Source organism: Myotis nattereri, assembly GCF_964212035.1.
Source record: "Myotis nattereri genome assembly, chromosome: 3".
Taxonomy (NCBI): Eukaryota; Metazoa; Chordata; class Mammalia; order Chiroptera; family Vespertilionidae; genus Myotis; species Myotis nattereri.
The window spans coordinates 167,269,252-167,294,304 of NC_138077.1; the positions used below are offsets into that span (position 1 = coordinate 167,269,252).

At 36.7% G+C, this 25,053-nt stretch overlaps 1 protein-coding gene across 1 annotated transcript; it reads left to right on the forward strand.

Annotated features, from left to right (window-relative positions):
• Positions 1 to 5,807: 5,807 nt before the first annotated feature.
• DEPDC1 (DEP domain containing 1) lies at positions 5,808 to 25,053 on the forward strand (the record flags this gene model as incomplete). Its single annotated transcript, XM_081087649.1, has 12 exons — positions 5,808 to 5,902; positions 7,615 to 7,880; positions 10,871 to 11,027; positions 11,414 to 11,532; positions 11,957 to 12,087; positions 13,816 to 13,863; positions 16,828 to 16,968; positions 18,255 to 19,106; positions 19,541 to 19,713; positions 21,965 to 22,141; positions 23,428 to 23,613; positions 24,916 to 25,053. Exons 1-12 carry the CDS (start codon positions 5,855 to 5,857, stop codon positions 25,051 to 25,053), a joined length of 2,436 nt encoding a protein of 811 aa, XP_080943775.1. The 5' UTR covers positions 5,808 to 5,854.

The following is a 25,053-nucleotide window of genomic DNA, read 5'->3' on the forward strand; positions in this document are numbered from 1 at the left end:
ACATTAGAAAATAAGATAGATCCAGGAGACCAAATAATCAATAAAGCTTCTAAAGAAGGGAGGAAAACAGCAGACTGGAGAATTTAAAAGGAGTAATTTTCTCAGGCCAAGTATTAGTCAAGATTCATGATATCAGACTTATAACTAGGCACAGCATGGTAGAATGACTGAACTTCAAGGATAAGTAAATCTTACATACATGCAGAAAGACTATAAAAAGTTTCTGAGGAAGGAAAAATAATTGGATTGTATCACCCATATACAAGCTTTCTTTTAAGTGATTAGAAAAAAACTTATCAATTCACCAACTATTTATTAAATTCCTACCACATGCTGGTAAGCAGCTAGAGATATAACAGGGGATAAACTTATAGATACAGTCTCCGCCATGAAACTTACATTCTAGTGCAAATCCATGGGCAGAGAGGAGAAAGCTTTCTGAGACAGACAATCTTTATCTAGGTGGAAAAATTTTGTTTCATCATATTTAAGAGGTGATGCATGCATTGCATTGCATTTTGTAACATTCATTCTGTCGATTAGGATTAGGCTCAACTGCAAGAGTAAATTAACAGGCTCATATTTTTCTCTTATAAAAGTCCACAGTAAGCAGTTTGTGGGCATTCTAGAAGCTCTACTCCACAAAGTCTTCAGAGACCCAACCTTCTCCATCCATAATATACTCTGTACACACGCTGCCATGTCCCTCCATACACACACATTCCCCCCAAATTGTTTGCAGAAGCCAAGGAATCAACATTTTTAACAAGTATATCAGGTGACTCTAATGCAGGTGGTATATAACCCATCTGAGAAATCCTGATGTAGCAGAATGTGGAAAAAGATGATAAAGCGACTCCTAAAAACTTGCTGAGAGAAAGAAAATTACTTCTAAGAAACTGCTGACAGGATCCAAGACTTTGGTCAAGACTCTTTAACGCTTGGATCTTAGTTTTTGTCATTTGAGAAATGAGATTTACAGCAGATTTCTAAAATCCATAAGTGTATAATGATGATCTAAACATAACCAGGATTCTTTTTTATTATCATTGTTTGAAATATTACAGATGCCCCCCTTTCCCCCACCCACTGACCTACTCCTGCCACTCCCAGGCCTCCACCACACTATTGTCTTTATCCAGGGATTACACATATATGCATATAAGTTCTTTGGTTGTCTCTTCTGGTCCCCTACCCCTTCCCTCTGAGAATCCTCAGTCTGTTGCATGCTTCCATGTAACTGGATCTATTTTGTTTGTGAGTTTATTTTGTTCATTAGATCCAAATGTGAGTGACATCATGTGATACTTGTCTTTCTCTGACTGGCTTATTTCACTTAGCAGAATATTCTCCAGACCCCTCCAGGTTATCTCAAAGGTAAGAGATCCTACTTTTTACAGCTGCATAGTATTCCATTGTGTAAATGTACCACTCTCAGCAAAGTGAGAATAAAAGGGTCACACCTCAACATAATAAAGGCCATATCTGACAAACCAACAGCCAACATCATACTCAACGGTCAGAAACTAAAATCATTTCCCCTAAGAACAGGATAAGACAGGGTGGTCCACTTTCACCACTTTTATTCAACAAAGTACTAGAAGTTCTAGCCACAGCCATCAGACATAAAGAAAACATAAAAAGCATCCAAATTCAATAGGAAGAAGTAAAATTGTCATTATTCCCAGATGACATGAAATTGTACATAGAAAACCCTAAAAGCTCCACCAAAAAAACTAGATTTAATAAATGAATTCGGCAATGTAGCAGAATACAAAATTAACACCCAGAAATCAATGGCATTTCCATACACCAAAAATGAACTCTCAGAAAGAGAAACTTAAAAAAGCAATTCCATTTACCACTGCAACAAAAAAATTAAGATACCTGGCAATAAACTTAACCAAGGAGGTAAAAGATCTATAGTCAGAAAACTATAGGACATTGAAAAAAGAAATAGAGGAAGACACAAAAAAGTGGAAGCATATACCATGGTCATGGATTGGAAGAATTAATATCATTAAAATGTCCATACTACCCAAAGCAATCTATAGCTTGAGTGCAATCCCTATTAAAATACCAACAGTGTATTTCACAGCTCTAGAACAAATACTCCAAAAATGTATATGCAAAAAGACCCTGAACAGCCGCCGCAATCCTGAGAAAGAAGAACAAACTTGGAGGGATCACAATACCAGATATCAAGCTATATTACAAAGTCACTGTAATTAAAACAGCTTGGTCCTGGCACGAGAACAGACATATAGGTCAATGGAATAGAACCTAGACCCCAGAAATCGACCCAAGCCATTACGCTAAATTAATATTTGACAAATGAGGCAAGACCATACAATGGAGTCAAGACAGTCTCTTCAATAAATGGTGTTGGGATAATGCACAGGTACATACAAAGAAAATGAAACTAGACCACCAACTTACACCATACGGAAGAATAAGCTCAAAATGGATAAAAGACTTAAATTTAAGTTGTGAAATCATAAAAATCCTAGAAGAAAATGTAGGCAGCAAAATCTCAGACATCTCTCACAGCAATATCTTTGCTGATACGTCTCCTAGGGCAAGGGAAACAAAAGAGAAAATAAACAAATGGGGCTACATCAAAATAAAAAGCTGCTGCACAGCAAAGAAATCAGCATCAAAATGAAAAGGAAATCCATTTTTTGGGAGAACATATTTGCCAATGATAAATATATAAGGTACTCAAAATATATAAACAAAATATATAAAGTACTCATACCACTCAAGAAAAGGAAGACAAAAATATCCAATTAAAAAATGGGCAGACAGGAACAGACACTTCTCCAAAGAGGACATTTCTCCATACAAATGGCCAAAAGACATATGGAAAAATGCTCAACATCACTAATCATCAGAGAGATGCAAATTAAAATGACAACTAAGTACCTCATACCTGTTAAAATGGCTACCATCAACAAATGACAAATGCTGGCGAGGATGTGGAGAAAAGGGAACCATAGTGCACTGTTGGTGGGAATGCAGACTGGAGCAACCATTATGGAAAACATTGTGGAGTTTCCTCAAAAATTTAAAAATGGAACTGCCACTTGACTCAGGGATCCCACTTCTAGGAATATATCCTAAGAAAGCTAAAATGCCAATCAGAAAGAATATATGTTCATAGCAACATTATTTACAATAGCCAATATCTGGAAACAGCTCAATTGCCCATCAGTAGATGAATGGATAACCTGGATTCTTATAAAGATACTAGTGGCCTGGTGCATGAATTCGTGCACATTGAAAGGAAATTAGAAGAAATATTTTAATATCACTATTCACCCTTTCTCTGTAATAGAAGTGTCAACCAAATTCACTATCGACAATGAAAGATTGAAACACACATGTGCGACTGGCGCTAGCAAGAGCTTTATATGTATCACACATGCGTGAATCAACTTAGCCTTTTATATAGAGAGAAGAAACTTGCTTAATTAGACCTGCTTTCTGATTTAGCTAAACTTTTTCCAGCCCAGTGAAGCACCCCAACTTCTCTTTCAGGTAATTGTCAACAACACAGCAGTAAATATCAACACAAAGCACATTATGATTGTAGATCACACAAGGAGAACAAAGGGTAAAATATATTCTGCACAGTGAGAAAACCTGAAGTCATTTTCAAGGTCCACCATTTCTTACTTCTTTTCAGTCGGGTCAAGTTTCTAAGCTTTCTAAATCTCCATTTTCCAGCTAATGAAAAGAAAATAGGATTCCACCAAGTCTCCTACCTACCTACTCCAGGACTTCGGTGAGGATCAAATGAGATGAGGCATGGGAAAACACTTCACAAACATTTGGTTAAAGTGTAAAATGTTTGCACCTGGCTATAAAGCAAGCTGTGTTCCTGGGCTGAAGAAACTGCAATGAGGCTAGCCATGGCTAGGGAGAGGAAGCAAGGTGTTGCTACTTGACGTCATTACCTGGTCAGAGGGAAGGACACTTAGCATATTAGCCTTTTATATAGATAGAATAGAGGCCCAATGCACAAAATTCATGCAAGAGTAGGCCTTCCTTCCCTCGGCACCCGGGACCCTGGGCTTTCCTCTGGCACCCGGGACCCAGGCTTCCCTCCAGCCCTGGTTTCATCTGGAAGGTCGTTTGGAAGGGCGCCAGGTCTAATTAGCATATTACACTTTTATTTTTATAGACTAGAGGCCTGGTGCATGAAATTCATGCACAGGTGATGGGGTCCCTTAGCCCAGCCTGCACCCTCTCCAATCTGGGACCCCTTGGGGAAGGTCCGACTGCCAGACATCCCTTTCCCAATCCGGGACTGCTGGCTCCTAACCATTCACCTTCCTGCCTGATCGCCCCTAACCACTCTGCCTGCCAGCCTGATCACCCCTAACTGCTCTCCCCTGCTGGCCTGATTGCCCCTGACTGCTCTCCCCTGCCCCGCCACTGTGGCTTTGTCTGGAAGGATGACAGGAAGGATGTCAGAAGATGTGCAGTCTAATTAGCATATTACGCTTTTATTATTATAGACGAGAGCAGTGGTTCTTAACCTTCCTAATGCCGTGACCCTTTAATACAGTTCCTCATGTTGTGGTGACCCCCAATTTCATTGTTACAAATTGAACATAAAGCATAGTGATTAATCACAAAAACAATATGTAATTATATATGTGTTTTCTGATGGTCTTAGGTAACCCATGTGAAAGGGTCATTTGACCCCCAAAGGTGTCGTGACCCACAGATTGAGAACCACTGGACTAGAGGCTCAGAGCACGAAATTCATGCACGTTTGGAGGGGGTCGCTTAGCCCAGCCTGCACCCTCTTCAATCTGGGACCCCTTGGGGGATGTCCGAACTGCCGGACATCCCTCTCCCAATCCAGGACTGCTGGTTCCTAACCGCTCACCTGCCTGCCTGATCACCCCCTAACCACTCTGCCTGCCAGTCTGATTGCCCCTAACTGCCCTCCCCTGATGGCCTGATCAACCCTGACTGCTCTCCCCTGCCCACACCACAGTGGCTTTGTCCAGAAGGACGTTCAGAAGGATGTCTGGAAGATGTCAGGTATAATTAGCATATTACCCTTTTATTATTATAGATGGTAAGTAAATGTTCTTAGGGGAAGCAATTTGGCAAGTTCCACATAACCTTCCCAAAGTCCTTACTGTGTGTACTTATGAAAATCGCCTCATGCACTGAATAAAGGGGGCAAGGGGGTAAACCTACATTTTTGCACTGGGGAGAACGGAATTATGGCACCTGCGTAAAGTTACCCGGCTGACAGTACTGCAACAAATACCACGGAAGATTTTTAGAAGCAAAACCAAGGGGTTTTTCGGGTGAAAGCTATGCCTCTGGGATGCGCTGTTTTGCATGCTAACCACGACTCAAGATCCTTGAATAGCCAAGGTTTGCTTTTTCTTTTCAATTTTCAAATTCCCTTAAACCAAATGCTGGGCTTCAAACAATCTGGTCTGGGAAGAATCCCGCCTCACCCTTCCTGAGTGTGGGAACTTGACTCCGCCTCGCCCACGACCTGGAGAGGGAGAAAGGAACAGCTCCAAGGAAGGCGGGCGAGGCCGGGAAGCCGTCCCAGCAGAGCGGTGAGTACCAGGCACCAGGCACCCGCGGCGCTCCAGGGTCCGAAACGCCTCCGCCGCCCACGCCCGCTGCGCCGGGGCCGCGGCGCGTCACGTGACCGGAGGCGTAGCCAATCAGCGCAGCCACTGCGTTATTCAAATCGGCGGCGCGGCCGGCGGAAACCTGGCCACACAGTCGGCAGGACTCGGCCGTAGTGTCACCTTCCACCGCCATGCACCGCGCCCCGCGCTGACCGACCTCCGGGCCGGAGGGGGAAGGCATGGAGAATCGGAGTGTGCCTCCGGGGCCTTATCGGGCCACCAAGCTGGTAAGCAGAGCCCGCCGGCGTGATGGCCGCCACCATCTTTACGGGAGTGTTGGTAGTTTTACCTGGGCGGAGGGAGGGCGCCCAGGGCCGCTGGGTGCGCTGGAGGGAGATGGAAACAGCATTAAGGGGGATCGCGGAACCGCCGCGGGGCAAGTCTGTCCCCCTTGGTTGCTGCGAGCACCCCGCGAAGGCGCATCCTACACCCGCCTTGTTAGGGCTCCTGCCTGGGCAGCCGCCCCCCACGCCTGGTTTCCTGCACCCACGGGCTCGGAGAAGAATCCCTAGGAGTTCCGCTGCTTTGCGGTGTCAGACGGGGCGCGGGCCCGAACCTGGCAGGTTCGTTCTGTGGCGGGCTCTGTAGAATTTAATGCAGACGGACCAGCCGAATGCCAGTAGGTAGCAGCTGACCCTTTCAAAACGAATACGCCCGGCATATTTGAGGTTCCATCCGGAACACTGCGGGGGCATCGCCTGGTTCTGTGACCTTAGGGGAGACGCCTGACTTCTGGAGCCTCGGTTTCCAGGTAAAATGTGGGGCTGATAATGCATGTCCACCCTATGATGGCTCTGGAGAGGACATGCATGTGGAAGTGTGTTACGATATGTAGAATAAGAAACAACGTATCCAGAGGATCGGTTGCAGCTCATGATGTTTGCTGAATAAGTAAGTGAAATGTGGAGGTGTGGGAAGCAGGGAATGCGGACCTTGTGTTTTGAGCGGTGGGTGAGATTTTGCGTGGTGCTGTTGGGGCCGCATAGGTTAGATCCCTGATCACACAGCCAGCAGTGGCTAGGCCGAGCTTACAAATAAGATTTCTTGACCTCTGACCTCTGGAAGGTTGTTCAAATAAAAGGTGGGTGTTTAGTCTACCCCACCACCACGTTCATGCTCCACAAACCTAAAAGTTTGGGTGATTTGAGCGCCATTTGGAAAATGTGCCTTTTAAAACTGTAGATATATCACAGTGTCATTAAATACACAATGGACTTAAAATTTACTTAATTCACCCCATCTGTTCCATGTTCAATATTGGAATCTTCACATAAGAGATACTATAATAAATATATAAGCTATTTTAATATTAAAGGTGTTTCACCAGTGAAACTACTGCCTGCCATGAGTTTTGTTTGTGGCCAGCCTAGTAGTTACAAGCTCAGGTGCTAGAGTCCATCAAACCTGGGTTAGAATATCTGGGTTCATCACTGAGTTGTGTGACATTCCTCAAATTATCAAATCTCTCTGTGCTTCTCATCTAAAACTGGGATAATAATGTTCATAGAATTGCAAGAATTAAAGTGAAATGATTAATGTAAAGCGTAGCGTCCGACACAAATGCTACCACCATATTATTAGTATTAATTGAGGTGGTTTTTTTTAAAAAACACAGGAATAAATACTTCCTCTTTTTAGAGAACTAAAGTATAGGTTCATTGCAGCTCTTTGTTATTCCTAGGTTTCCTAAGTAAGCCAACCAGCCAATGAAGTGTTTTTATTCAAAAAACTTATATGAAAATATTATCACAACAGTAGAATTAATTAAAATAAATCTGTATGAGATAACAAATTTTCAGTAATAAGGTGAGTGATTTCTTTATGAAGTTTTATGATGTAATCAGATGTAAGTGAAAGAATTTCCTTTGTCTAATTTATTTTAAATCAGTAAGAGATTTCATTTTTGTTGATTTTTTAAAATATTTTACTTCTTTTGCAGTGGAATGAAGTTACGACATCTTTTCGAGCAGGAATGCCTCTAAGAAAACACAGGCAACACTTTAAAAAATATGGCAATTGTTTCACAGCAGGAGAAGCAGTGGATTGGCTTTATGACCTATTAAGAAATAATAATAATTTTGGTCCCGAGGTAACAAGGCAACAGACTATCCAATTATTGAGAAAATTTCTTAAGAATCATGTCATTGAAGATATCAAAGGGAGATGGGGATCAGAAAATCTTTATGACAACGGTCAGCTATTCAGGTACTGAATAAAGAAATAACTGGAAAACTGAATTACTTAAAGTTTAACTCCACTTCTAGTACACTGTTACTAAAACAGCAGCTTCTTTTCTGTAGAGACACTGCGCTTAGTCTGATTAAGACCATTTAAAGAAGTTAAATAGCTGCACAATTCAAACTTTTAAAATGTTAGATAGTATATATAATAAAACAGGGAATTGGGAGGAAAGTGAGATATTAGCACTTCTGAAAGCTCTATAACATTTTAAGGACAGATCATTATTAATCTTTAATTTCATAGATTTAAGAATTACAAGACAAATTGTCACAGATCCTTGTCTTCAAGTACCATGATCTTATATAATTTAAGAATGCATGTGATAAGATAAATATTAGCAAACTTTATATAATAAATAACAGAAGAAACATACCACTGATTAAAGAGAATAATTAAGTGTTTATTGTGTATCAGAGACCCTGCTTTATGACTTACATGTTTTCTTATTTGTCACTGTAATAGTTAAGAAGGGTAGGTGTTAGCTCCTTTTTATAGATGCGGAAGCTGAGACTGCTCTAACAAATCATGTTACCTCTGTCTGAATATGTTCTTCCACCGTGAAACACTGTACCCACTTATCAAACTACTAAATACATTTCTCATGTCAGCTCTATTGTAGCCTTTTCCATGGAGCCTTGCTGAGTTTCTCAGGCACATAATTGCTTTTTCTCTCATGCACCCAGGATTCTTTGTTATATTTCCTTTAAAGTAGGTCTTTGGATTCTAATATCCATGTTTTTTTTCCTCTGCAGAATTGGTACTTTTCAAATGAAATATCTTAGAAATGGATTCTTGCCTATGTTATCTAAGATGACTTATGCCGTACAAATAAACTGCAATAAGGGCTATATGAACAGTTCATTTTGTATAACACCCTAGAAATCTTTCCTCTCTTAAGGACTCCTTAGTCACCTTGGTGGGCTCCTTGGCTGCTGCTCATCCTTCAGTTGTTACTGGTTTGCAAGGTCCTAGACTTTTCTCCACCTCTCTCCCTAAGTAATCTTATGCTATGCCTTCACCTGCTTTTCTTAAGACTTGCAAAACTCCAGCCAAAATATCTCTCCTGAGTTTTAGCCACTTTTTTTTTTTGCCTATTAGGCACTTCAAATATAGCAAGTAGAAAATCACTATCATCGAAAGAATGGCACTGTCTTCCCTTTAGATACCTTGACTCCCTCCTTCTCCCCTTTAAATATGATTTAATTATAAAACAATTTCTATTGTGCTGCCTCAATAATTCTCTGTTCTGTCCACTTTTCTTTCCACTAAGAATGTTTTTTTGGTTAGACCATTATTCTCTCTTAACTGGAATTCTACATAACTCTTCAATTAGACCCTCTGCCTTAGTATTTTACATAGCAATTATAAAGTACATAATAAAGTTTTCCAGAAATATATAAGACCTTCCTGGGGGAAATTATAAAATTGAAGATAATAAATGGAGAAGGATATCCTCTTCATGAATGAGAAGACTTAGTATCACAGTCGCTTTTTCATAAATTGATAAATTCAGTGCATTTTTATTCAAGACCTCTATCTATATAATTGTTTTTGTTGAATTTGACTAGCAGATTCTAAAGTTTACTTAATAATGTAAAGGTCCAAGGCAATTTTGAAGAACAAGGAGGGAAGAATTGCCTTAACCTGGTATCTGGGCCTAAATTGAAACAATTAACGGGAGAATACAAACCCATACATATATGAGAAATTGGCATAACATATATGAATTAAATAACTATATATGAAAATACAACTCTTATGAGATAATATAAGAAAATATTTTAGGATGAAGGAATAAGAAAGAACTTTTAAGGTAACTTAAAAACTTATGCATAAATTAAATGTATGATAAAAGATACCACTGAGTGAAAAAAATACCAAACCATATACTGTTTTTGTATGTTTATTAAAAGTATAAAAACATGAACAAGAAAGAAATATGCTAAATATAGGTTAATGATTTCCCTTAGGAAGAGAAAACTAGAATAAGCAAATAATTTCTTTCATTAAAAAAAAAAAAAAAAAAAGATGCCCTGGCCGGTGTTTTTCAATGGTTAGAGCGTGGGCCCATGCACCAAAAGGTTGTGCATTTGATTCCCATCTAGGGCAAGTACCTGGACTTCAGGTTCGCTCCCTGCCCCTGTTAGGGCAACCAGTCACGTCTCTCTCAGGTCATGTTTCTCTCTTTCCTTCTCCTTCCATCCCTTCTACCTTCTACTCTCTCTGAAAAGCAATGGAAAAAATATCCCCAAGTGACGATTAAAAAAAAAAACACATAATGAGATATTTGGTTAAATGTTAATTGCATTGGTTGATGGTTACATACATAGATGTTTTATATTATTTTCTGTATATATGTTTTTGTATATTTGAAATATTTATATTAAAATAAAAGGAAAAAGCTATATAATAATAAAGTGGCCCGGTTGGTGTGATTGAGCGTCAACCCATGAGCCAAAAGGTCCCCAGTGGGGGTCACATGCCCAGGTTTTGGGCACAATCCCCAGTAGGGAGTGTGTAGGAGGCAGCCAATCAATGTTTCTTTCTCATCAATGTTTCTATCTCTCCCTCGCTCTCTAAAATCAATAAAAACATTTAAAAAAAAAAAAAAGTAACAGACACCAACTTCTGGAAATTAGAGCAGAAAATATATACAAATTAGATAACTTGGGGAAAATGTAACATTCTAAACTATTTTATATGTAAATGATACCTCCCCAACATAATTGATTTAATAATAACCTTGAATTATCCAGAAATAAATTTAAAATAGCCAGTGTACTAAAGAAAGCAGGAAACTATTAAAGTAACTTTAAAAGTTTAATGGGAAAAATCTATGTAGACTTTTCATTCCTTGATAATGTAAATCAGTTTTTTATGTGATTGTTAAGATAAACAAGCAGTAAGTTTGTTTCTGAACTACATTATTTAATTGCATATTATTCTTAAATCAGATTTCCTGCAAATTCTCCACTTAAAACTCTTCCACGAAGGCATCCAGAATTGAGAAAAAACAGCATAGAGAACTTTTCCAAGGATAAAGACAGTATTTTTAAATTACGAAACTTATCTCGTAGAACTCCTAAAAAGCATGGATTGCAATTCTCTCAGGTAAAACATCTTTTTTACCAATCACTAGTTTAAATATAACTACTATGTGCTTAATAATAGAATCATTAAAAGTAAATTATTTTTTTAATATTTGTAGCCAGTATTTGACACTCTTAACTTTCATTATACTTTAAAAATGTATGGAACTCATAAAAACAGTAATAAAAAGTGGTAGTGAGACATACTTGAAATAGTAATTATATGATTTAAGCGTGTTTTATTTTAAATTTATTTGAGTGTGATTTGCCCAACTGCAAAACCAAAAGCTTTATGTTACATTATTTCATCAGGTAACACTTACCTCAGAGATCCACATGGAGTGGGGTCAGTTCAAAATATCCTTAATTTGAGCATAACATATTAACCCAAAGTAATTCTCTTTTCAGGAAAATATTGAAAACATGAACTGTGAAATAATCAATGAAGATCAAGAAAACTCAGTTGATAATAGAGAAATAAGTCAGAAAGATATTGAAGAAGTTTGGAGATACATTATTCTGAACTAGTAAGCTAAAACAAACCAAGTTCCACAGATGTTTAGAATTTTAATTTTTCTTTTTTCATCCATATATGCTAAAGCAAAAGAGCAGTTTAATTCTCAAAGCTTAGAACTTAACCTGTATATGTGTTTCTTAGTGTTTTTGCTGTAATTCTAGGATAGTAGAAATAGAATGTTTTCAGTATGATTTGGTGTGGTGTTGTTTTTTAATTGTAGCTGTATATTAGAATATATATTGGAATCCTTAAAAATTATAAAAATAAATATTTTTAAAATTAGATACTAAATATAAGCCTTCGAAGTCTAGTTTCAGGAAAAACAAAAACAGTATACTCTGAGGGCTTTATTTGTTTGCCATACCCTTTCATATTTATATTCTATTGTACTTATTTTATGGAGGAAAAATGTTTGTGTTCTTTCTTCTCTTTAGCCTTCAAACCATTTTAGGGGTGTCATCCCTAGAAGAAGTCATAAACCCAAAACAAGTGATTCCTCAATATATAATGTACAACATGACCAATACAAGTAAACATGGAGTAGTTGTACTACAAGACAAATCAGGTTCGTATCAATAAAAGAAGTTGGACTCTTTTTAAACTTGCAAACAAAGGTGATAGCTATTGTGGGGGTGCACAGAGACCACAGTGTAGAAGGCAAAATAGTTTAATTGAAAGAGCATCAGGGACAATATTGCTTTATCACAGGTGCTTTAGCAATCACAGTGGAATATTTTTTAAGTCAATATCATATTATATTATTTTAGCTATTAGGATAGAGTCATGATTTTTTTTTTAATGGCATGGTTAAACAGCCAAAAAAAGGTATCTATATATATAAAAGCCTAAGTGACCGAACAACCCATCAAGCGGTCACTATGACGAGCACTGACCATTGGGACAGACGCTCAACACACAGGATTGGGCTCCCTCCTGTCTGGATCAGGCCTGTGGGAATCAGGCTCCCTCCCTTCTGGATCAGACCTGCGAGGATGGGGCCGAAACTGTCTCTCTGACATCCCCATAGGGTCCTGGATTGTGAGAGGGTATTATGCCAGGCGAGGGACCCCACCAGTGCATGAATCAGTGCACCAGGCCTCTAATACAAATATAATTAAAATCATTGATTAGTCACATTTTATTGAAGACCTATAATGCCAGGCATTGTCCCCAAGATTTAGTGATGAACAAGAGGGAATGGCCATGCCTTCCTGGAGCTTACATGAGCATATAAATTTAAAGGGGTCAAGACATATGCAAAACTGAAGTAACACAATAAAATAAGCCCAAACTCTCAACACCAGTACTCTAAAGAGCACTGGCTTTGTATTATGTATATGTTTTTTATATTATATACATTTATATAATGTATTAATTTCAGATATAAGATAGGAAAATCAGAAATAATTCAAGGCAGATACATTAGAAAATATTACAAAAAGTATATCAATAAATGCACTCACAATGTTGTCTTTTTTGTTTTTCATCCTCATGGGAAGATATGTTTATTGATTTTTGAGAGAAAGGACAGGAGGAGAGAGAAACATCAGTCAGTTGCCTCCCATATGCACCCTGATGGGGGATCAAACCCCAAACTTAGGTATGTGCCCTTATCGGGAATTGAACCTGTGACCTTCTGGTGCACAGGATGGCGTTCCAATCAACTGAGCCATCCAGCCAGGGCTTGAGTAATTTTTTAATAATCAATTGCTATTTATAGAATTAATTGAAATGTATTACTTTGAGTTTCTTTTTGTATGCAAGAACTTTGAGGTTTTAATTGTAGGAACAAATAGTAAATGTCAAAACTTAAGAGTTATGTTACATATGCATTTGGCTTTGGACCATTCCAGTGGTCCAAAATAACTATAAAATAACTGTATATGCTCTCATCCAAGCTTTCTATTCTTTATATCTATAAACTTTTGAAGTCAAGTGTTTGTATGGTTTTTATGTTTGTATCAAAAAACTGCTGGATTTTATGCAGCATATTTCAATTAGTGATAATGAAAAGATTTGAAGCAGGCCTCACTGTGAAAGCACACTAATATTCAAATATACCTTGTTTCAATTATAGGTCTCTCTCTAGTCAGTAATATTAATGTAATATAGCTATAGTCAGAACAGAAATGAGGATAAAGTAAAGATGGTGGTAATGGGTAGAGATTAATGTTAATTTATTCCTAACCACCTCCCATAAAATAATCCTTGATTTGGGGGTAAGTATTAAGTTTTAAATATACTATCAAAAACGTGAATTACTAAACAATGTTCATAATTTTTTTATGTGTAGATGATCTTCCTCATTGGGTATTATCTGCCATGAAGTGTCTAGCAAATTGTAAGTTAAACAGTATGTATATATGTTTTATATTGATAGTGTTTAATAAGAACAGAGAAATATTTTTAAATAATGTATTAAATTTCTGATAAAATTAAAGTATATAATTTATTTTGATGTTTAAATGAAAATCTAGTAGAACTGATTACATTTCTTTCCATGCGGAGTATGTTATAGAGCCCTTAATTTTTTCTTTGCAGATGGTGATTTTATAATTCAAGCTCATAATTTATAGTTCAATTTTCATAAATCATAAAATCCTAGGCTAGAAGATCTCAAATTATTTTTTGGTATAATCTACATCAGTTGTCTCAGTAAGAACCAGAGTTCAAATAGCAACTTGTAGGTAAAGCAGCTATAAATGGAAAGTTTCAATCAGAAATGAAGTCTCATTAAATCCACTTCAAACCCTTTGCCATTGTACACAGCTATAACATTCAGATGTTCCATGAACAAGCTTCTACTCTATAGGATATACCAGGGATAGTCAACAGGTGTGCTGCAAGAATTTTTAAAACATGCAATACCTGACTATTTAGTCAGAGGCACTGACCTCTTTTCCCTTAAACTGTCAAATAAAAAAATGATAATAGTCAACACAGGAATAGCTATTTGATGTGAATGCCCTCTCTTGAACTGTAAATATATAGATCATTTAGTAGTGTTGTATCTTATTGGGCACATCTCATAATAAGGTTGTGCCTGATTGGTTAATTCTAGGTATCAGAAATCCTTATATACAAGTATAGGCACTTAATTTTTTTAAAAGTTACTTTGGAGCAAAAAGGATGGGTAATTATTATTATTTTTTTGTAAGTCAATCAAAAGTATACATATATTTTTGTGAGATCGGCAAAAAATATATTTTATGGTATGTCGCAGAATTTTAATGATTAGTTTATGTGTAGATGAAAAGGGTTGAAAATTGCTGGGATATACTAATGAGAATTTTGTGAAAAAAAATCTGTTACTAATCAGCAAATTATTTTTTAACATTGTCATCAAGCTTTTTTCACAGTGATCAGTGATTACTGATTTTTATAATTTAAGATTCCAATCAGGTACAAAAACCTAATTGCTTTCAAGAGCAATTTGAAAAATTTACAGAGGTGTGTGAGTCTAAATCATCAAAAGTTGTTTAATATTTTAATATTTTGTTACAAAGGTATTTTTCTGGTCTTTATAAAATTAATATTTTACTAATGTTCAATATAAGTATATATTCCCTTGTTGTCCACTGGGTGTCAATATGACAAAATAACAGAACAGTAATGTATATTATAGAAAGATTTTATTTATTAAATCGAGGTAAAGATTTTGGTCATAATCTTAAAATTTTTGAGTTTTTCTTTCTACCTTCCCCCTACCTCACTGCCCTCCACTCTCATACCTTGGCTCATGGTTTGCAGGTCAGATAAGCATACCTCCAGGTATTTCTCTGATGCCCCATCTTGAGATATTTGTGTCTTCCCTTTCTTCACAGTCCATGTTATACCTAAATGATACCAAAAATGTAATTTACTGAATTCTACTTTAATGAGAGTATATGTAGCCAAGTATTAAGACTTTTACTTGTTATTTAGTCCCCCACAGTTATCCTGTCACATATAAGAATTAGTGGTCAGTATACTATTACATTTTTTTTTCTAGAAAGAAAACCTAGGCTTAGAAAAGTATTCTAATGCATAGATTCTATAACTATAAATTATATAGTTTTCATTCCAGTAAAATGTTTCATCTTAGAAAATTTCTATTAATTTTTTATTCTACATATTAAGAATATTTCTTATATCCTCCTTAGAAAAAAGTTTATTTTGCTCTACATAAAACCCATATTAGCCTCTGCTATTAAATGTGTGTGTAATATATGATTTGTTTTCTTTAATCCTTTTTTTAGTGTGTGTACGCTGTGGAGCCATACAAAAGTTTAGAAACAGAAATAATAAATCATTTGGATTTAGGAAGAGAAGGATTTTAACTTGAAAGATAGCACGCTGACTCTCAATTACTAGGCAAGATTTAACCTCTCAGGAATCTTTTTTTTTTTTTTTTTTTGTAACTATGCCTCCAGATCCTTAAGGCAAGCCCAGATCAGTGTTTAGAAACTACTAGATTAGTAAAGCAGAAACAAACATTTCTAGGTCAGTAATTCCAAGCTCCCCCTCCATAGATTCTCATCTGTATAGAGGAGTTTTTATTTTTAATAGGCACATTGGATAATTTCCATGATATAGTCCATGGACCACACTTGAAATGTTGGACCTCAAGGTCCTGGGTGCTGCTCTCACTTTACATTGCTCTAAGCTAAGGCAAGCATGTCAAACTCAAAGGCTAACATGGGCCAAATAAACAAGGCTTAAGTTTATGTGGGCCGCAAAAAAACCAAAAGTTTCAATTTTCATAGAAACGTAGGTTTATTTTGATAGAGACATGCTGAATACAAAGGGCTGAAATAAATAAATAATCGTTAACGTAAAATAATAAAACATTTTAATGAAAATTAATATTTTTTCTTGAGCATTAACTTACCAGACATTGAATAACTGCACAGATTAATAAGTGTAACGCAAATAAAATCAGGCAAAATTTATTCATGAAGACGTAAATTTGCAAAGACAATTTGTAGGAATTATTTGTATTATCCAAATATTCTTTGCTTTTTAAAATGAATTGTGGTAAAATTCCATTAAAATAAACGTCCCTAATGCTTTTAATATATATTTCAAATTTTGCTTTATATGCAGTTTTTCGGGCTTATAGATATTTAAAAAATGATAGTAATTGCAGTGACTTCTGCTGAAAAGATGATGAGAAGGAATGAGGTGTGCACAACCCTTTAAATGTTTGAACTGTGACAGAATTTGTTGTTAAACATAGTTCCTTCATGAAACACAGGTTTCATATTTTATATTTAAAAATCTGTTTATAAATATCACTTATATTTTTTTGCCTTTTACTTCTTAGGGCCAAGAAGTAATGATATGAATAATCCAACCTACGTTGGATTTGAACGAGATGTATTTAGAACAATTGCAGATTATTTTCTAGATCTCCCTGAACCTCTACTTACCTTTGAATATTATGAATTATTTGTGAACATTTTGGGTATGTATGGATTTTACTTATTGTTTAAATTTATTTCATTAAAGTTTTCAAGTCTCCCATAATTTACAATATCAAAAAATATAGTATAGGTAAATATGAAGGCAGCAAGCTATAACATATTTTTAAATTCAGAAATATTCTGATTGCTGTTGTGTTGTTTTCCAATAATTTATATATATCAATCCAACACCAATTCTCCACATCAATCAGGTGTCCTACAATTCAATTTATTTTTGATACTAGCCAAGACCCCACAAGTTAAAGAAAAAGTCTGATACAGACTACCCATTGTTAGTGCAGACTCCACAGATTAAGGGCTGAGTTCCACAAGGCTGCTCTAACTTCAGGCTCTATCTGCAAATGAGGTCCTCAGGTTTACTCACTCTCTACCCCTGCCCACCTCTGGCTAACTACCAATTCAGGAGTTAACATGAAACCCCTCAGGTTGAATAATTCACTACAGGGACTCAGAGCTCTGGGAAGTGCTTTACTTAATGATTACCATGTGTTATAAAGGATGCAAGTCTGAAAGAGCCAAATGGAAGGAGAGACATAGGGTAAGTTATGGGCTGTGCAAAGCTTCCATGCCCTCTCCAAGAGTGCCACCCTCCTAAGCACATCCAAGTGCTCACCAACCCGTAAGCTTCCTTAAACTAATTATTTCAGAGTTTTAACTGAGGTTTCATTACATAGGCATGATTGATTAATTCATTCATTGGTTGTTGGTGATTACATTACTTCTCCAACACCTTCAGGGAGGTCTGAGTTAGGGCTGAGGATTCCAACCTTCTAAACAAGGCCAGCCCTAAGTCCCCTCATTAGCATAAACTCAGATTGCTCTAATAGGCTTATTATGAATAATAGAAGATTCCTTTCACTCCAGAAATTCCAAGGATTTTAGGAGCTCTCTGCCAAGAACCAGAAACAAAGACCAAATACATATTTTATTATACTATATGTTAGTTATAATTAAGAGCTTTTTAATACTTTTAGACTTTGAGCAGATATTTTAATGTATTTGACTCAATCCATTTAATTCAATTGTTGAAATAAATTTTAGTTATTGGTATCACAAATTGAAAACCTCTAGTCAGTCTTGCACTTTGTAACTGAATGTTGCATGTGTCCTGTTTAAGTGGCTTCTGAATTCAGCAACTGCTATTTGTATTATACTAACAATATGTACTATAGTGATGCTTTATTTTTTTAACTTTACTGTTGTTTTTGTTTTATTTTTGTCCACTGTCATACAGTTGCATCTTAATTTTTGTTTCATTTCCTGGTAGTTGTTTGTGGCTACATCACAGTTTCAGATAGACCCAGTGGGATACATAAAATCCAAGATGATCTACAGTCTTCAAAAATCCTTCACTTAAACAGTTTGAATTCCTTCAAATCAACTGAGTGTCTTCTTCTCAGTCTGCTTCGCAAAGACAAAAACAAAGAAGAATCAAATACTGCTGAGAGACTGCAGATAAGCGATCACGGATTTCAAGAAAAATGTGTTAAGAAAGTGCAGCTAGTTGATTTAAAAAACAGAAGAGCCAGTGCTAATGACATAATAGGAGGAAGCTGTCATAGTTTAATAGGCTTAAGTAGTATGCATGCTTTATCCTCTAACATCAAACCAAGGTGCTATTCTTTAGAAGGAATTATAGATTTGCCAGGGAGTTCATGTAAAGAGGTCTCCAATGTCATCCATCAATCTATTCTGAATATAGAAGGACAAAATAATAAACAATTTTTAGAGTCTGAGATCAAACAGGAATCCATAATGAATCTTCATTCAGAGGAAAGTATTCAAAAGCCACTCTGTGTTGGTTTTAAGAGAACCTCTACTATGACTGTTCAAGACCAAGAGGAGTTATATAATGGGAAAAGCAAATCAAGACAGCTTTGTAGATCTCAGAGTTTACTTTTAAGAAGTAGTACGAAGAGGAATAGTAATATCAATATGCCAGTGGCTGAAATTATCATGAAACCAAATCTTGGACAAGGCAGCACAAGTGTGCAAACAGCTATGGAAGGTGAACATGGAGAGTTTAGTGCCACAATCAATAAAAGACTCTGCAAAAGTACAATAGAACTTTCAGGAAATTCTTTACCTTCAGCCTCTTCTATGTTGACTGGCACACAAAGTAAGGTTGATGCTTTCATTGCACCTAATATTAACTGTTACTGTTTACTAACTATTTTTGCTTGCCTGGCTTTTCTTCTCTGAAATTGCTTTTTTCTCCCTCCAAAAAGAAAGTTTCTTACTGTAAAAGACTTGTCATGATATAACCAAGATTTATTCTACTTACCTAAAGCACTTAAGTTCCTTTTTTTTCAATTTCACTTATTCTGTCTCATTTTAGTTGTAATAACTATAGGATGTTAATACTCAAATAAGTTATGAAGAAATTAATGAGAATCTTAATCATGCTTTTGAGGAATGTGGAAATTTCTAGTTAAAAGAAATGAAATATACAAATATTATTTTACTTTCTTTAAGTAACTCCATATGCTAATAGTATGAAAGCAACTAATGTTATTGATTATTTTTTTCGGGGTTGGGGACTTTGCTTTCTAGGTTTGCTGCAACCTCATTTAGAGAGGGTTGCCATCAATGCACTACAGTTATGTTGCTTGTTACTTCCCCCACCAAATCGTAGAAAGCTTCAACTTCTGATGCGCATGATTTCTCGGATGAGTCAAAATGTTGATATGCCCCAACTTCACGATGCAATGGGTACAAGATCACTGGTAAGTTGATTTCTTAAGGAAAGAATAAGCCCTGGTTCAAAAAACAAAAAAGGAAACCAAACCATCTAAAAGTACTACTTGAGTGTTGTCATGGTCTTGACATCCTCGTTTCTTAGGTTAGAAATGCTCTTAAAAGTCTAACATTTCCTAGAAATAAAATGTTGACATATTAATCCTTTGTGCCCAGTCTGTTATACTTTAACATCTTGATCTTTAGTCTGAAAATTTTGCCTCTTCACTCATCCTGTATCACTTCATAGTCGGACCATATTATATGGCATTTCTGTTTGGTGGGAAGGAAGAGGAGATGTAGGTGTTGTTGGAAGCTTAAGGGTACTAACTCTGAAGCAGAAAGTTAATGGAAATGCATGTATAGTAAATCTTAATGTTTCAGAGATTGTGGTAAGCTGTATTTGATGAATTATGTGAATTAGAATGGCACATCATTGTGGTCAAGGAGTTGAAAGAGTCTACTCTGTAGCCATCTCAGGTTCTATATGAGGATGAGGGCAGAGGTATTTATGTGCAGATATTGATTGCAGTATGAACTCTTTAATGTAGTCTCCTCTCAACCCTTCCCTTCCCTTCTTTTGTCCTTCCCACCTCTCCCCTCTCTTCCCCTCCCCTCCCCTCTCCTCCTCTTCAGAGCTAACTCTCCTCACAATGGAGTTTCAATTTACAAGAGGTTTTTGTACCAAGGGATTTGGAGCTAATCTCTATTTTTCCACTCATCAGGGACAGTTCTTTTACAATGATAGACCTAATATAAGGAGGAAGAATTATTCTTGAGTAATTGTAGCACCACCTTTTGAAAAAAGGTATTTTGTGAAAATAATTTGAGAGACATGAGTAGAAAGGAGATAATTTTGTTTTTACACTTTTTGAGTGCGAGGTTATGGGACATCTGAGTGAAATTTATCTAACAGAATGTTGGAAATGTGAGTCTGGTGAAGAAAGTTCAGGGCAGAAGGCAGATTTTTGGAAGAGGTAGTAGTTGAAGCTATGAGAGTAAATGAGCTCTACAAAGCTGAGAAAGAAGAAAACACTGAGTACTAAGCTTTGGAGGGAGATAGGAAACCTGCCTGATATGCAGGAATAAAACCAAAAGTATTCCAATTCATTATGCTCATCATATATTATGTGAAAAATACTTAAAACAGAATTCTGATATTCTAATTATTTTAGAATGAGGTATGCATGTGTGTGAGTTTTATAAGCTAGTGGATTATATGGATATTGTTATGCCCAGATTTCAAGATCCCCAATTGACCAACAGGGAGCCAGCCGAGTCTGATGCAAAAGCAGAGAGTCTTTATTATTATTACAGACCCGGGTCTGGCTCCCAGCCTCTACCGACGCAACGGCGGCGAGACGAGAGTGCCAGCCCCGTGGGAAAAAAGGAGTTTTAATAGGGGGGTGGAGTGAGGGGAGGAGAGATGACTGTGGACCCTGCCGATTGGCCAGGTGCAAGTCGGGTCTTGTTACACAGGATGTGGTCATATCTATGGCGCGCACGTCCCTTGATTGTCATTGGTTAGTTTAAAGAAGTCCTGGGTGTGGCTAGCAGAGGCTTGGGCTTCCGGGAAGAAGCTTTCCGAGCACATGGCCAAGGTAAGATGGAGGGCATAGCCCTCGCCCTTTCAGATATGAATAAGAGTAAATGAGCTCTGAAATATAAAATGTATTCCAGAATTTGAAGACTCTTTGTAACCATTAACATTTATGTTATATTAGAGGCCTGATGCATGAAATTTGTACAAGAGTAGGCTTTCCTTCCCCCAGATGTTGGCACCGGCTTCCCTCTGGCACCCAGGATCCGGGCTCCCCTCCAGGACCCAGGCTTCCCTCACAGTCTGGGCTTCATCTGGAAGGTCATCTGGTCTAATTAGCATATTACACTTTTATTATTATAGATAGTCTCCTGGTTTGTGTTTTTGTGAGATTAATGTAATAAGTCGTTGCTCTCTAATAGTCTTTAAGCAACATATCTATATGGTATTAATGGGACCTATGGTCTTTGCTGACAAAATTGTAACAAAGTTAAAAGTTAAGCCTTTCATAATGGAATAATATTAAGGAAATACATAGCAAATACTTTAAAAAGAAGAATAGACATTCTTACCTTTCTAATAAAATTATTTTTCTCATTTTTAATCTGAAGCCTGCTTATCATGTGCTACCCAGAAATTACTGTTATTATAGCATATAAAACCTTAGGTTTTTAAATTCACATCTCTTAATATGTTTTTAGATGATACACACGTTTTCTCGATGTGTGCTGTGCTGTGCCGAAGAAGTGGATCTTGATGAGCTTCTTGCTGCAAGATTAGTTTCTTTCTTAATGGATCATCATCAGGAAATTCTTCAAGTACCCTCTTACTTACAGGCTGCAGTGGAGAAACATCTTGACTACTTAAAAAGGGGCCTTGTATGTATTATATAAGTCAAACTTATCTGCATTAGGTGCTCTCCTTCCCAGGTGCATACCCTGCGCCGCCTCTCCCTTCCTCCAACCCCTCCCTTCTCCCCTAGGTGCCTCACCTTTACCTTCCGCACTTGTAAGCTCCAAGGGCCCTTCCTTTGCCTCTATACTTTGGTTCCTAAGCCCACTTCTTATACGAATTACTTCTACCTCTGTGGTTTTTCAAAGAAATTATCTCTTATAGTTTGAAACAAACAAAAATATTCTCTGCATTAAGTCAGTTGCAAGTGGCAAACTCATCTCAAACTAGCCTAGTCAGAATGGAACACTTTATCAGCTTACATTAATAACCTCTAAAAGTCAGGACTGTAGACAGAATCTGGGGAGTCAAATAGCAATAGGACTCTCTTTTCATCCTTCTGTTTCTTATTTCCATTTTGGTCCTGTATTTGACAAATGGCCCTTCAACATGATGGGAGTATGACTGATTAAAGCTCTTGAGTTACAAACTTATGTTTGCAATCCAAAGGAAAAAATAGCAATCCTCCATCTCCAATTTGAAAAGTTCTTAGTATGGACTCTGACCCAATCTAGGATATCTAAATGCATAACCTTTGGGTGATTGAGAGTGAGTAGCTTGGAGAGAGGACCTTGTTCTTCAAAAAAGGTCAGGATTGTGAGTGTACAATGGGGAGGAACTGTTTACAAAGAGGAGAGAAGACGTACTGAGCAGCCAAAAACAACAGATGTCTACTACATTCAGTCTTTGGCTACCCAGCACATATATTCATGTTTCTTCCCATACATACCATTCTAACATTGCCCTGCTTACAATTACAACTATCCCCTATACTTTCTTTTTTTTTTCCAACAGGATGTTATGGGCTCAACCCATGTCATTGCACCTCAAAAACAGTAGAAGAGTACTTTTAACTGTTACTGTGTCAAATATTCATGTTTTAAGATGCATTAAAATACCACTTCAGTTAATGTTTTGTAGTTAAAATAATAAAATCCATGATTAATAGTTATAATGATGGTAGCTACTTTTATTTAATACTTCTTGTGTGCTAAACACTTTTTATATATTATTTCAAGGAATCAGGGACACTTCACACACCAAGAAAAGTTAAAATACTGAATCAAAACTGGTAGGTTATGAAGCTGAAATTTAAACCTTAAAGTGTTGAATGTTTGGTGGCAAAATAATAGGTACTAAAAGCCATCAAAAGAACACTTTATCAAATAGGAACATGACCAGAATTAATAGACCATCATTTTGTTCACTACAGATTAAAAATCCTGGAGATGGACTGATTGCTCCTTTGCCAACATATTCATACTGTATGCAGATCAGTGCTCAGGAGTTTGATGAACAAAAAGTTTCTACCTCTCAAGATGCAATTGCAGAACTTTTGGAGAATATTATTAAAAGCAAGAGTTTGCCTTTAAAGGAGAAAAGGAAAAAACTAAAACAGGTAAGAGGATGAGCAAGTTCTCAATCATGTAAGTAATTTTTAAAATGCTGTTGCTGATTATTACTTAATAACACTTAGCATTTAATTTCTCGCTTTAATATTTTTTTTTTAATATTGGATATATAAGCTGCATATGACTACCTGCCTGGTTTTACTCTTTGCTCTTAAATTTTAATAATAATAATAACAGTTACACTCCTTTACTTCTAGTGTTCTGTATGATTATAGTTTGGATTAGGATGGTAAAACAATTACAAAATTTGGATTATATTACATAACTTTTAGTGACTCATCATTACCATTTAGAATTTTTAGCTCTACATCAAGAACCAGTCGCCACATGATTCTGATAAGTTCAATTTCAAGTCCCTGAAATATAATAGACACCTGTAACCTTCATAGGCTTTATCAGTGGGAAGGAAGAAGATCTGGAGATTAGAGGGAGATTTAGCAGAAGAGAATCCTAGAAAGTTAATACTGAAATCTTAAGAAATCTTACAGTGTACCTTTTATATATGACAAAGCAGAGGGAGAACAAGGATAAGTTGAAAGGTATTCATCTCTGTAATACAGTCAAACCTTATTTCTTGAATGTCTCCCATCTCCAACAGTTGGGTTCTGGACCAAGTTGAACACAGGAAAACTGTCTCAATTGTCAACCAAAACTTCAGTTTTTGCCCTGACAGCCCTTTCATGCTGACAACTCAGCATGACAAAAAGTGTCTCTCAGGCAACAAAGGAGAGAATGCTTTTGTTGCGATGATGATTAGCACAATTTTAAAACATAAAGTGGCCATCAAGAGTGCTAATGTTGCTAAGGGTGTGAAAGTGCTCACTAAACAACAACCACAAGCAAATGAATAGGTAGAAAAGCTGTTGTTGATTGGATAAAGGAAAAGCAGTTAGCAGGTGACAGCATTTTAGAGGCAGTGGTATATAACAAATTCCTTTAAGGCTAGTAGGCGTGGTTCCATAAATTTAAGAAAAGAAGTGTTTATTTATAGGTTAACAGTACTTTAGACTTAGACATGTACTGTATATAAGAAAGGTTAAAACGGAATCAATTGGGGGTCTGGGATGGATTAATTCAATTTACATTATTTCTAATGGGGGAAAAATGATTCGGTTTTCAAACAAATCACTTCTCAAATAGGCTTCTGAAACCTTGACTGAATTAAGTTCAAGAAATGAGGTTCCACTCTACATCTTTGAGGAAAGCACAGAATTAATTTAAAATATATACTGGCTTCAGCTAGAATAATAATGTTAAATAACTCTCTAAGTCCTTATGTCATTTTTAAGTTTCAGAAGGAATATCCACAGATATATCAGAAAAGATTTCCAACCACGGAAAGTGAAGCAGCACTTTTTGGTGACAAACCTACAATCAAGCAACCAATGCTAATTTTAAGAAAACCAAAGTTTCGTAGTATGAGATAA